The sequence below is a fragment of the Harpia harpyja genome, chromosome 12, assembly GCF_026419915.1.
Source record: "Harpia harpyja isolate bHarHar1 chromosome 12, bHarHar1 primary haplotype, whole genome shotgun sequence".
Classification (NCBI taxonomy): domain Eukaryota; kingdom Metazoa; phylum Chordata; class Aves; order Accipitriformes; family Accipitridae; genus Harpia; species Harpia harpyja.
In genome coordinates this window covers 36,365,940-36,380,499 of record NC_068951.1, presented here as the reverse complement: position 1 = coordinate 36,380,499, position 14,560 = coordinate 36,365,940, and the positions used below count along the sequence as shown (strand labels likewise).

Below are 14,560 nucleotides of genomic sequence, written 5' to 3'. Positions count from 1 at the left end.
AAGTATATAAATAGTCTTACTGATATCCAGTTCTGTATGTGGTTAGCAATGGGCTGCATGCCAAGTTCTGTCCAGTCACTGAATCATGTTAGGTTTTGATTGACGTACATTTGTCTTCCAGGTGACAATAGCTTGTGATGCTCTCCTCAGTGCAAAATCACCCTACAGAAAGCAGGACCCTGACTCCTGGGAAGAAGAGCTACAGGCATCTAAACATGCCAAAACACTTGTACAGTTAGACAATGGTGTTAGAATTCCCCCCAGGTGAGGGTAATAAGGTTTGTTCATTGTAGGCTCTCTAACACAGTCCAGAGTAATAGAACTAAAGCCAGCAACTCAGCCAACAATTCTCTTGCATGACTCTGAGCTGGTTGTGTATGTTTGGTTTGACCTACCTTGGAAATACAGGACTGGTTCCTGCCTTCCTTACTTCTGTCATTTCTTTCTGTTTTCTTTTGCAGCGGTTGGAAATGCTCAAAATGTGACCTGCGGGAGAATCTGTGGCTAAACCTGACAGATGGTTCTGTGCTATGTGGAAAGTGGTTCTTTGATGGCAACGGGGGGAACGGGCATGCAATGGAGCACTACAAGGAGACGGGTTATCCTCTGGCAGTGAAGTTGGGAACCATCACTCCTGATGGAGCAGGTCAGCCACCTGGGAGGTTCTGAGATGGCATATCTTTTGTGCATGAGACTAACGGTGTATATCTATTACCAAGTGGGTTTGTGCATCTAGTGCAAATGTTTGAGAGTGATATGGAAAGAAAAACCTGTGAGTCTGTGAGTCTTTATCGGGGTTGGGGGGAATGGCACACACTCCATTCAGAGAAAGCCCTTACCTTTTTTGTCTGCTTTTCTCCTCCTGTTTTACATTTGGTGTAAATAGTTTTTTGGGGTTGTATAATAGTAGATTTATAATAGAAGAATGGTATTATTTTAAAACAGCAGAATCCAGAGAAACAGTATTTTTCAGTTCTGCTACGTTTGCTAGGGCAAATGGTTCAATCTTATGTAACATAGAAACAATAACAGGGTAATGATTTTTAAAATCAGAAAAGTCCATTCTTAACAGCATGTACGGGTTTTTTATCATACTAGAAACTGTGCTATTTTTCCTTATTGTTTTGGTAACATTTTGTTCAGTCTAATGAACGCTCATCTTCATGGGGCTGCTGTGATGCTCATTTGTAAAACGCTTGATTATCTTGAGAGGGGAAGAAAGCTATAGATGTATCCTTGTTTGCATATTCTCAGAGCGTGATGTTCTGCAGTGTTGCTGTGGAGAGGATTATGGTGTGTGAGGATTAGATGGAGTAAAAACATGAGAAGCTGAAAAAGTCATAAGCAAAGAGATCCTTTGCTGCAGCTGTACGGAGAAATAAAAAACAGAAGAACACACAGCATGATAATATTTTGGTTTTAGTGCTTTTGACCATATGGATGAAAAATAGGTGTTTAGAGCAGCCTTTTTTTTAACACACATCAGTTGAGAGTTTTTCATCTTTAAGTCCTATTCAGTGTCAAGGAAAGGAGACTGTAGTCAGATTCAACCAGCTGTGGCACAGAAACACTGAACAAAATTCATTCTTTTCTTTCCCAGATGGAATATTGTTTCCTTGCATAAGCCTGGTCTTGGATGATTTCTATCAGAACGTCTCAATTATTGAAGGTGTTCAGGATTTGCCCAGCTGTAGGTTTCAACTGCATCTACAAAATAAACAGAATATTCTTTAGGGGTTTTTTTTCAATTTTTTTTGTTTTCTTTTCTTTCTCATCTTTAGCAGCAGTACTTGTTTCCTTATGGCTGCTGTCCTTCTGCCTCCCACCGATCAGCTGCTGCTTCTTCTCTTGGGTGGCCTTTGGGATAACAAAGGACAGGCTGTCATCCTTCCCTCTGAATGAGGGACACCAGCTGTTCTCCACAGACCTTTGTTCTTCTGGTTGATGTTTACTTGGTTTCCCTATAGAAAAGACTTCCCTCCCCCAACCCTCCTTGTTTCCTTTTCAGTGATTATTCTCTCTCTGATCTATATTGCAGTGGTAATCATAACCTTTCGATAGGGCTGGATGACAGATGAGCTTCAGGAAAGAGGCTTCATGGCTGATTGTGACGCAAAGTCTGTCTGGTTTCTGCTTCCCTGGGCTGGAGGTGAAGAGGTGATGGTAGAGGAGTAATAAGTGTTCATCCCTCTGCTGACATAACTTATTCCTTTTTCACACCAGTAAGAAGGAGAAAGAGGTGGTGCCAGTATTCCACTTATACTTACCCTATGTGTACACAGAGGGAGCAGAGGAGAGCTCCTTGTCTTTCCTTGAGAAATCTGTGTTGCATACATTATGAAAGGTTTCTGGGACATTAGCCCCATTTTGTAGTGTTCTGTCAACAAACAGATCTGGGATTAGGGCAGGAACTGAACCAAACTTCTGTCTTCCACTCTTGGATCTGGACAGGATGCATGAGAGAGTCAGAAAAATTGCTTGCTTCAATAGGTTGAGTACTACTCGGCAGACTGTGCTACCTGCTGCCTCTCTTGACAATGCCATTAGATTTCATTTCACGTCGTTGTGAGGTTGCATGTTTGAACCTGGTTTGAGGAATGGAGTGGGGGTTTGGCAGTGGGAAGCCCTATCTGACAGGTACTTGAATGAATTGTTTCGTGGATGCCAATCTCAGCAATTGTCAGATACTTCTTTGGGGGATCCTGTGCAACTTGTTTCTTCAGGGTCAGTGTTGCCATTGCCTGTTATCCTTCAAGTAGGAAGGAGTGATGTCTATACACCCAGAATAGGTGTAAATCTTGAGCTGTGGAAGAAAAGGAAGTACAGGTAGCATTGTCATTTTTTCTTTTCTTACCATAATATGAATAATAATGATTATTCTCTGTTTAATAATATTCTGTGTTGTCTGTCTCAGATTTTTCTTGGGTTTTTTTTTGTTTTTTCGTATTTATAGTCCTTCCTTTTTCCCCTTTCTCACTCTAATGATATCAGCTTTAGTGTGTCACTTTTGCTGATTTGTCTACATTCCTTATCTACCAGAGTCCATATGACAGCACTACAGACCTGTGTTTAGGGGCTGTCATCATCTTCCCTTGATTTGCTGCTCTTTCTTCCTTCCCCCCCCCCCCCCCCCCCCCCAAAATAAGTGAATTCAGTCTCTCTCCCATGAATTTAAGTACTAAAATATATGACGCGAGCTGGGCTTGAGGAAAAGATTAATGTGTCTTGTTCCATTTCTGCTGCTCCAGGTCAGTAGTCCCAGATGGCTGCTCTCTCTTCAGTTGCCAGAGCTGAGGAGAAGCAAAATCAAAGCTTCCACATTGAAAATAGTCACCTAAGATCAGTTGATGTGTAATCTCACTCCATTAGGTGTTTGAATTTTTCAGGATCTTTTGGCTGTGCTGTGACCTCACCAGAAGACTATGGGAATGTTGTGATCTCTTGTGCATGGATGAACAGTCAGGTCTTCTGGGCACGCTTGCTACCACACAGTGGAATTCCAGCAGATGGGCAGCTACAGCCACATGCATGCCAGAGAGGTCATCAGGACCAATGTTAATAGAGAGTCTGATGGCTAATCATCAGCTGGCAGCACAACTCAAAAGCACAGCTCCCTGGTTTGACAAAGTTAGTGTTTTTCATAGGGCTGGTAAATCTTAAAAGTTGCATTAGGTCTTTGAGTTCTTGGCTAGCCTTCAACCTATCATTTCAGTACTAGCAGACTTCAAGGAGACTGCCTTTTTGTTAAAGTCTTACATAGGGGATGGGCTGAGTCAGAGCCAGGGTCTGTAGTTGCCAGGAAACGGCAGGGTAAGGACCTTTCAGAAGTGGTATTTGTGCTGTGAACAGCCTTTATCAGGGTTCCTGCTCTCCTGAGTTTGTTTCACCTTTCTCCTGGCTAAGTTTTCTCTGTCAGCCTAGATCTGGTCATATGGGGCAAGGTAACTGTGAGAAACTCTGCTGGGCATGAAGGAAACTTGGCTGAAAGAAGTGCAGGCGGACTGGCAGAGGGATTCTGGATTTTGGTATGAGTAGAGACCAAAGCCGGGAAGTAGTCATTCACTACAGAGGAAGAGGCCAGAGAAGAGAAAAAGAGGGAAGGCCTGTTCAAGTCTTAATAGTGCATGTCTTATCACTCATATACTTTTATGATGCCTGCAGCTTTATTGTTACTTGCTCAAGTAGGTGAAACCTGCTCTGAACTCAGCTTTGTTACAGGACTTGCTTGGTAAACACGAAAAAGGATTTTTTTCTCTCCCAACCATTTTGTCGTTCTGTTGAATTTATTAAATTTGGTTTCAGAATGAAAATATCATCACTAGACATTGCTTACCTCTAGAGTTTGAACTTTGCCCTGCCAAAATGTTTGTGGGCTTTTACTTAAGGCCATAAGGACCTATCGTAGAGCTAGAACTGAAATCTAGATCTCCCATACAATAAAGCAAGACACCTCAGTCACGAAATCAGCCTTTCTCCCTAACCAGAAGATTAATCTTTGAAGTCCAATCTTGGTTCTCCCTGTATCTCCATGGGAAAAGGGCATAAATGGATTCCTTAAACTGTACTAGATATTAAAATACCATTGGCAGTAGTCAGTTGGCCCTATATGCTCACAGTTTTAATGTGTCCGCCCATATGTAGTAGCTCCACAAAAATTCAGAGTCTCTTGTTGCCATGTTCAAAATGTGGACTGGCCACATATCTGAGAATTTTGCATGCCCCGTTCCTTGTTTTCCCTACAAATTTCTTATTGGGGGGGGGGGGGGAACGGGACACAACGGGACGGACGGACGGATGGGGCGGGAATACTGTGATCACTATTAAATATTCTTAGGTTTTAATACTGTGAGGGCATGTAATTTCTTTTGAGGGAGAAGTTGAGGTGATTGGGTTGAGAACATATAAGATATTTACTGAGCTATATGGATGGCTATGTATCTTTCTGCTGGTTGTAACCAAACTTGGAGAATATGAATAAGGCATCTTGTATAGGCAGTCCTGTACTGAGAATGCAGTGTTGATAAACAAAGACAAGGGGTAACATTTGATACTAAAGCTCATCGTTTTCTTTCTGCTTTTGTAGATGTCTATTCCTTTGATGAAGAGGAGCCGGTTTTAGATCCGCATATAGCAAAACATTTGGCACACTTTGGAATTGATATGCTGCAGATGCAAGTGGTAGGAAATCCGTCTTTTATTTAGTTTGTTGTTTACTTGTTGTTTCTTTAGTTGGGGGTGGGAGAGAAACAGAAGAATGATACTTTTAGCTTATATTTGTGCGTTTCCTTCAGACTCTTATGATAGTATTTAGTTTTGTAAAGTTCAGCCAGCAAGTTCGTGTTTTGTTTTCTGAGGTCTGAGATGAGTGAATCATTACACTCAAATCTGAAAGTTGCCTTCCGAAAGAGTTCCTTTGTGGTCTTTAGTTTACACGTTTCACTTCTCATGTGTTATGTACCATTTTCCTTCAAGATGAAAAACCTCATTCAATTAGAGAAGAATATCTAGAATATTTAATTACAGTGAGTGAAGGAAAGCCTATTGCAGGTGTAAACAGATACTAATCTTGAGCAAAAATAAGCTAAGCAATGGATAAGTAAAGTGGTTGAAAGGTTCTTTATGTAAAGTTACAAATTTCAGTTTAGGTCTTGTTAATAAATACATTACAAAATGAAAAAATACATTCTCTCAAGTCTAGAAAACTGCGTGGTCTATGGTGTAGTACACTAGAAAGGGACTGGGGCAAAAAGGGTCCTGTTCCTGAAGATGTTATGGATCTGTATTAGTAGAGAAGTCCTTTTAATAATTTCTCTCTCAGTGGATGTTGATTCCAGTTCTGTTTAAATGATCTAAGAAGTCTGAATGGGATATGGTTATAAAGACAGATGGGGTTTGGGTTTTGTTTTGTTTTATCTGGTGGTTTTGGTGTTGGTTTTTTTTCTTTTTTTCACTCAAGCACATAGCCTAGTATCACTACCTAAGAACCTGAACATTGAAACTGTTAAAAATGAACAAACCTGATACTGCTTTAGTGTATTTCATTGTCCAAGTGGAGAGAAAACTAATAATAACTCTAAAATGATAGAGAAGAGTTAAACTGCAGTTTCAAAAGCCTTCATGGTACTAATAATACTTTTGGTATACTAATTTCCTTGCCAATATCACAAATAAAAGTCTCTTATCCAGTGGTCTTTCTGGAGAACCTGTTTTACTCAGCAACCTTGAAAACTTAGTCTCAGCTGTTTGACTGGGGTCTGAAAAATTTTTAGTGAAGTGATGGAGTAGTGCTAGCAGTAAATGACACTGCAGTGACCTGTACCTACAAGCTGTGAACAATCGATGTACCTACAAGCTGAATGCTGAGCTGTAAAGGGGAGAAACTTCAGTGTCACAAATTTTGGCTTTTCCCATTTGAACGAAGGGAAGAGTTCTTGGATCTGCAGCTTTTCGTGTAGTTTGTTTACTAGGACCACCTTCTACAGCAGCAGCTATTCCTGGCCATTACGAATGGAATATGAAACCTGAAAAAATGCAGTGTTTTGATGCTGAGGCTTGAGGTCACAGCCCTGAGAGAAGTGAAGCTCCCAGCTGGGATTGAGGTCATAACTAGGACAGTCAAAGAGCCAGTGGTCTGTGGTAAAGAACTAAGAGGTATATTGGAAGAAAAAGCTGCTAGCCTTCTGACCCTGATCTTCTCTTCTACATGCAGGATTTACTTCCCTTTGCCCATTGGTTTGGCTCTTCTTTTCTAGAGTATTGATCACAAAGTTGGTGATGATGACAGCAGCACCATAATTGTTGCAGAAATTAAACAGATAAAAAAAAAAATCTTGTTGCTTTTAGACAGAGAATGGGCTAAGAGATAATGATATAAAACCAAGAGTCTCTGAATGGGAAGTGATTCAGGAAGCTGGGGTGAAACTCAAGCCCATGTATGGCCCAGGATACACCGGCATGAAGAACTTGGGAAATAGCTGCTACCTCAATGCTGTCATGCAAGCCATTTTCAGCATCCCAGAGTTCCAGCGAGCGTAAGTAGCTTCAAATCAGTTCTTGTCACTAGCTGCTGCATTCCTCAATCTCTTGTTTTTCTAAGTAAAAATGGTATTTGAATTTTTCTCACCTGCAAACAGGTCTCTTTCAGTCAGTTCAGTGGCTGCTTACAGGATTTAGTGATTGTATTGTTCTGTTCTGGAAAAGGTTGGAACACAAAACCAAATCTGCCTTTGAAATCAGAACTTACTCACTTAGCTTCAGTGGTAGGAAATCACATGCCACCTTGTAAACTTGATTGCTCTGTCTCTGCTTTTTATATACATATGTACATATCTCTATATATCTCTATTTATGTCAGTATCATCAGTATCACATTAGGGGTTCATTCTGTTGCTCCAATGTCATTCGTGCAAAAAACTGTTCTGGTACAAACATGTTAATATTGATCCATGCTAGTGAAAAGTATGCACCTACTTAGGCAGGTCTGCCTAAGACGAGGGCAACTATTAGAGGTGTTTTTAAATTAAAATTCTCATTAAAAAAAAAAAAATCTCATTTTATGAAAAGGGTAGTGTAAGCATATTCTTCCACTGAATAATTGAGTAAAAGGACAAAAGCACAACAGAAGAATATGAAATATTCCTGACTGGTCAAAACTGAACACATCACTCCAAGGAGAGAAGTCTTTTTATAAAGGACAGTCTATGGTTTGCAATAAAATTCAGAGTGCTTTTTCATTCCACAGCAGTAGTAGTGCGTGTGCTGAATATAAGGCTTTTAGATTTTGGAAAGCCTCCCAGGTTTTCATGTAGCAATTGCCTTCTGGAGAAGAAGAGGGAGAAAACTTGTGGGTTTTTACTTTGTTAGCCATATGGAGTACAATCTGTAAGATTCATTAAGTACCAGCTTTTCTACCTCAATTTTTGAAAAATATCAAAATGGACTTTACTGAGGGAGGTTATTTTCCACAGCATGGTCCTTGGAGTTACCTGGAGCACTTAGTATCAACAAAGTAGTGAAGATCTTCGATGAAGGAGGGAACAAGCAGAATTTAGATGTGTTCTTTCAACATGGCCTTACTTACCTAGCCTGTTTTTTCTTGTGCCCAAAGGAAGCAATGTTCAGATAGTGTGCTACTAAATGCTTTACTTTCCAACAAACTGGCTAGAACAATGTATACCTCAGTGTTTATTGTCAGGAACTAGCCTTTGTTTCTCTGAAGAAACTCAATACAAACATTCTTTTTACATGTTTTTTTCCTGATACAAATTTGGAATTGATTTGGTGATGTTGGTTAGGAGTAGAAAGTACATTGGTTCTCAACCCAGCTGTATGGTTTTGAGCAACACCATCCTGCAGCTATTTCAAGATCAAGGAGTAGAATTTAAATTCCAGATGAACACCACCACCATATCCTTTATAGCTAGAAGCTTCTAAGCAAAACTTAAATGTCCATTTCCTAATTTCTTTACTATTATTTTTCCATGATAGAAGCACTCACCAGGGATAGATTGTTATGATGCAAAATTCAACTTGTTAGCACAGAGGAAGCCTGCTGATGTATCACGGCTGAGGATCCGTTAGGATATCCTTGAGTAAATCTAGCTGCAATATTTGAATGTTTCTGCTTTGTTCTTGCTGCCCAGGTATGTGGGAAACCTTCCACGAATATTTGACTACTCTCCTCTTGATCCAACACAAGATTTCAACACTCAGATGTAAGTGACACTTCTCAATGATTTACTTGATCAAGTTAAATAGAATCTAAATAATTTAATGGCAGGGCAAAAGAACACCTCTGCATGGGCTTGAAAGTGAGATATGGCACAAGGTAGAATGGGAAGATTTGCCTGCTTAGTTGCAGGTAATGATGTTTCATCAGGGCATCAAAGAAAGTAAACTTCTTTTTTGCTTGGAATAAAAATCTTCTCTTCTCTTCTGTTTTTCTCACGTGTTTGTTTCCACCCCACCACTTTCTTCCCTACAGGGCTAAATTGGGACACGGCCTCCTTTCAGGCCAGTACTCTAAGCCACCCATGAAATCTGAGCTTATTGAGCAGGTGATGAAAGAAGAACACAAGGTATTTGACTGAGTTGGTACAGCCTGGTAACTAGGTAAAAGTGATATCCTGAGAAAAGGGAACAGGTGCCGGGCATTGAAGAACACATGTGGATCCAGCATGGGATGCTTAGCAAGGTGGAATGTGCAGGATTCTAGTCAGGAATATATTAGTCAAGGGCTATTTGTGCAAAGCATTAAAGCAACCATTGGTTCTGCTAATAAAGTATTCTGCTGCTCCAGCGATGAGTGTGAAAGTTCACAGAACTTGCAACTTATGTTTATTTTCTTGGAACAACAACAACAACAAAATGTTATCTAAAGAGTCCTGAGTATTTGGAAACAAACCTCTAAACCCTCTTTAAATTTCAGAAAGAAGCTCTTCATAAAGAGCTAAAGAGTTGTTTCCAGGAAGTGTCTCACAACATTCCACCTGATTTCAGGAGAAGCTGTCTAGGTAATGCAAGATTAAGTGGTGCTGGAGGCTTTCATGTAGATGAAGGAGGGGCCATGCAGAGCCACGTCCGCTGGGGCTTTATTCAAGTATTTCATGGTACAGAAATCATGCAGAAGCATGTCTGTGCCAGGGGGATCTATCCTGGAAACACAGCAGTGTGTCTGGTTTTGGATATAAATTGAAACTCTAATTGCTGGACATCCTGGGGAGAACAATGTATATATCCTGATCTATAATAATTCACAATAGAAAAAAAACCCTGGAATCAGCTTTCTCAGAATAGGCAGTTTCAGAACAAAGGTATACTGAGGGGCAAGTACTGTATAGCTAACATGCTGCACACAAAGGAGAGAGGAATTGAAGGATAAAATAACCTTTTTTCCCCATGTTTATATAATACAGAGTTTTATGTCTCTGTCATAGTGAGTGTTATCAGTGGGAGACTGTCCTTTTATTTTTACTGTAATTTGCAGTAATTGTGCAGCAAAACAGATATTTAGCTCACAATATCTAGCTAGTATCTAGCTTTGAGAACTCCAGTATTGTTGGTTCTGTAATCTTCATTTTGCCTTTGTGGTGTTCTTCTGCAACATGAAAGTTGCTTGTTTCTCTTACACTGCAAAAATCATTAAGGCATGTGTTGGCATTGTAACATCCATAGACAAGTGTCTTCATCTGTCTGTGCTTTTTCTTCTTCCAGCAACAACTACATTCACAGTCATCAGAAAGCCTCTTCATATTCTTTGTCCAACAGTCTTTTGGTTTTAGCAGTAAGGATGATTTTTGACAAAGGCCCGACTGATCTATTTGTATTAACAAGGTTAATGGGCACTGCCTGAATGACTGGTTTATCTTTTTACCGGTTCTTGCTTCATTTTGTGAAGAAGAAAAGCTGTCAGTAACTTAGTGGTGAGATGGACAAGTTTCTTCTCTTTTTGTAAGTTGGTTTAAGTTTTGGAGAGTGAGAAGATTAGTTCAGATTTTGCCTTTCTGCTCAAACTCTGCTGCTTTTGGAATTGCCTTTGTTTTCCCTAGAGTCATCCAATTAACAGTTGTCTTAAGCAAGGCGTTAGTTACTGGGACAATGTTATCTACCCAGTGAATTTGTTATTTTAGGTTTGTTTTACTATTCAAATCATCTACCTTGAAACATCTTGTTTAGACTGATGCTGGGAAAACTGGACCTAGAATATATTTGTGTCCCTGCCAGCCTCTGTTATTGTGACCCCAAGCAGCATGTGGAGTCAAACCACAGACTCCACAGATGGGATATTTAGAAATGAAAGGTCAACTAATAACCAATACTGAAAATACTACCTGTAGAAAAGAGCTGTCTTTATGGAGAAAGAATCTTTGATACCAAGTTGTAGTTTTATACACAGTAGAAGTCATGCATGCTTCTGTCACAGAAGCATGGTAATAGTTTCCATGGAAATAGATATTTTCCTCTACCTTCATCTATCAGTTATTGATATAGAAATTTCTCCTTCTGAAATCAGAATGTCAAGGAAATTTTGGACAAAGAGAGCATCTGGTACAGAGTAGTTTGCATGATCTGAAGGTCCTGTGTCTCTTGAATGATTGCTTTCTACAGTAGCTATTCATTATTTTGGAACAATAAATGAATCCTGCTTGTTTCCTTTAAAGTTTAAAACTTACCAGCACATCACTGTGACTAAGGAATAGTGGCATAGATTTCAACAGATTCCTCACATTAAATTATGTATACTGACTGACCTGCTTTCTTAAACGCATCCAGGATATGAATGAAGAATAATGTGCTGGACGTTCAGGGACTTGAACCCTTTGCATAAAGCTACACCTCCATGTTTAGCCCAGCAGCCACTACTACTAATGAGATATTGAGAACTTTTTAATGACAGATGATATAAAACTCTGTCAAGTAGTAGTAGTCATCTACTGCCATTTAACAACAATTGTGTTGTTCATAAGTTCAGTTTAATAAAGTTGTAGTTACAGGCATCAGATGACTTCCTTATCAAGCAATTCATAGCATGTATTAGGATTTGAAACAGCTTTTACTGCTTTTGTTCTTTGTCGTATTGAAGATTTATTTAGAAAAACAAATCAGAGATAGATATTTTTTTCCATTCCCTCACTCTGGGCATACAAATCTATGTTTTCTCTGTTTGGGGGTGCTTTTTTTGTTTGGTGCCTTCCCCTGCCCCAATAATGCTGGTATACATACAGATAGTATTTTGTCATCCAAGGAGTTGTACTGACATTTATAATAAATATAATTTCATAGGATTTTAGGCCTTCAGTGTTTTCAAGTGCTTCTGCTTTGTGTCTGTAAAATAAATTATTCATTTTACTTTTTTTCTTTTACTTTTTTTTCCCCTCCTACATGCAAAGAAGTTCTCTGGCTTTCTGGGTCTTTGGAATGCATCCAAAGTTTTGGGGAGTTGTTGCCTGTAAAAGCATTCATATGAGATCTGCAGTGGTCCAGCACAGTCTATATTTAGCTAAACTGTTTTGCAACTGTTGATGGGGAAAGTATGCTAGGTATTCTATAAATATTCATGGTACTGTGAAGCTAAAATTTTTCACCACAGGAGTTTAGTCTGGAAATGGCAGCAGTTTTCATGGACCCACTTTAACATTAAAAACAGGCTGAAAGCCTAAAGGGTCATCAGCTAGGACTTGATTTTCTGTTTAGAGCTTTGCCATTTCTTCTGTTATTTTTCTTGTCCTTGAGGTGGAAAGGGTTTAGAGGGCAAGATGCAATCCTCTTCTATAGACTGTCACACATGGCATGTTTCTCTTCTCCCTGCTCAAATGGCTGGGTAAAAAGTGTATAGGTGGAAACAAGGCTTGATTCCAAACTCATTGCATTATACATCAGGGCAAATGTGCAACCTTGCCATATTCTTGCTTCTGACATAGAAAGAAGCCTGGTATATAGTAATTTGAGCTGGTTTATGCATTTCTCTCCCCAGTCCTAGCTTTGATGAAAGGCAGCTGAAGACACTAAAGTGATATATAACCCCAGATTCAGAAATCCCTAGAACATCTCTTTGTTCAAGCAATACTGAGATTCTGTCTCTTTACGAGAGCCTTTAAAGAGCATCTTAGCCTAATATGGTTGCTGGTGTACTGCCAGAAATTGAAAAAGCATTAAAATTGAGAATCTGCTTCCGATTTCAATGGGTCTAGGAATACCTTACCCTGGTGAAACTAAGAATAAAATTTTGCTCTTTTAGTGTGTGTTTTATGTGCCTTGCATTTCATGCTGCTTTTTCTATTTTTTTTTTTTTTTATTGGTATGATAGTGCAACTGTAGTAAAGAATGAGATTGGCTGAGTGTTTAACAGCCTCTGACATATCCTAAAGGCTACACTTTTGCTTGAATTGTCTTGAAAATTATTTGGTCTTGTGGAAGATGAGGGCAAATCTGAGTAAAAGTTTCTGACCCTTTCAAAAGTGTTATTTGAAAGGCGTAGTATTTAGTGTTGTCTTGAGGATGCAGTTTGGGGTGGTTGGGGAGGCTTCTTGAAGTGGTATAGAGAGTGGGAAAGTCAACACTAGGACTCCTGGAAGCTAGAGATTTTCTAATTTAGCGTAGTTTCCTACTGATGTAACTGAATGGCTAAAGGCAGTATGTTATGGTCCTTCAAAATGACCAACACCAGCAAATTGCAAATTCATGTCTGTTCTTAACCACCCATCTGGGAATGCATGCAGCACACATTAGTTGTTCTCTGCTTGATTCTGTAGAGATCTTTAGAAAGGTTTTGTCCTGAGTAAAGCTGCTAGCTGATATACCAAAGTGCTTCAATGCCCACATACTTTTAGGTGGAACAGGGTTCTGAAAGGAATGTCAAATGTTAGAAAACAGTGTACATTTTTAGCCTTTCTGAAAACTACTAACCTTTAGCAAACTTTCAGTAATCTCTCTTTTAATCTCTTGCAAATGCCATAGAAAAATCAGAGTGAATGCTGTAGGAACTATGTCATAAAACGTATTCTGAAACCCCCAAATCATGTTTCAGGACCCTTTCCATTTTTATTAAAATTGAAAACCAGATGAAACTGAAACTATCATTTCTCCAGTGGCAGAAATGGGCCACAGATAGATCTGGTGGAGTGACCTTGGGATATTTGGTCCAGGAATGAATAAAAATCTTTCTTTAAAAGGTTTCTCTTTCTTTTGTTTAGCCTCAACACAATGGAATATCTCCCCGAATGTTTAAGGCTTTTATAAGTAAAGGCCACCCAGAATTTTCCTCTAATAGACAACAAGACGCACAGGAATTTTTCCTACATCTTATAAATCTAGTAGAGGTGAGAAAATCTGAATTACTGCTTCTTTTCCCGGCTTATATTAGACAATGAGGGCAGAGCTGTTATATGAGTGGTTCATTTTTTATTATACTCTTTTTAGCCTTGGATATCTAGAAAATGACACTAATTAAAATGTATTTTGGTTTAGAAACATTTGTTTCCTTAATTCTCCCTTCTCTTTACTTCAGACTCTTGCATGACCACACTCAGGGCCAATGCTGCTGATGATAACAACTGCAAGAGATATAGAGAGGTCAATCATCGCTGTACAGGCTCTAAGATTTATAAATATATGTGACTGTCCTTTTAAATTGCTGTTCATTCTATGCTTACATGCTACTCACTTGTTTCGCATATTGAAGTCTGTCCTGGAATATTAATGAATTGGGTATTATGATTATTATTATTATTATTGTTATTCCAAATTTATATTGTGGCTGGGAGGAAACTAATTACCATGTCCAGTTCTTTTACAAATCCCAGCTGTACGTCATTGAGTCATTATGTGAGGAAGGATTCCCCTGCTGAAAGCAAAATGACTAGTTGAATATTTCTGTATAAAATGTTAGTTCCACTGAGCTCCAGCTCAATGCTGTGTGTAAAAGAATCAGTACTGAGAATTTTAATGCTGTCTTTCTGAAAAGGAAATTTGCAAATACATGCAGTTTTGATTTAAAGCATTTCTTTCTTGTCCATCCTTCCTCCCTCTTTTTCCCATTTTCCCCAAGAATCGAGGGTGTTTA

General features: G+C 39.2%; 1 protein-coding gene across 1 annotated transcript in view; it reads left to right on the top strand.

The window, feature by feature from the left end:
• The window catches only part of USP13 (ubiquitin specific peptidase 13), a 57,959-nt gene that overhangs the window by 27,934 nt on the left and 15,465 nt on the right, over nucleotides 1-14,560 (top strand). The window contains exons 5-11 of the mRNA XM_052804426.1: nucleotides 122-264; nucleotides 462-646; nucleotides 5,084-5,178; nucleotides 6,844-7,031; nucleotides 8,643-8,714; nucleotides 8,984-9,077; nucleotides 13,692-13,817. Coding sequence (XP_052660386.1) covers nucleotides 122-264; nucleotides 462-646; nucleotides 5,084-5,178; nucleotides 6,844-7,031; nucleotides 8,643-8,714; nucleotides 8,984-9,077; nucleotides 13,692-13,817 — 903 coding nt within the window. The remainder of the gene's footprint in view (nucleotides 1-121; nucleotides 265-461; nucleotides 647-5,083; nucleotides 5,179-6,843; nucleotides 7,032-8,642; nucleotides 8,715-8,983; nucleotides 9,078-13,691; nucleotides 13,818-14,560) is intronic.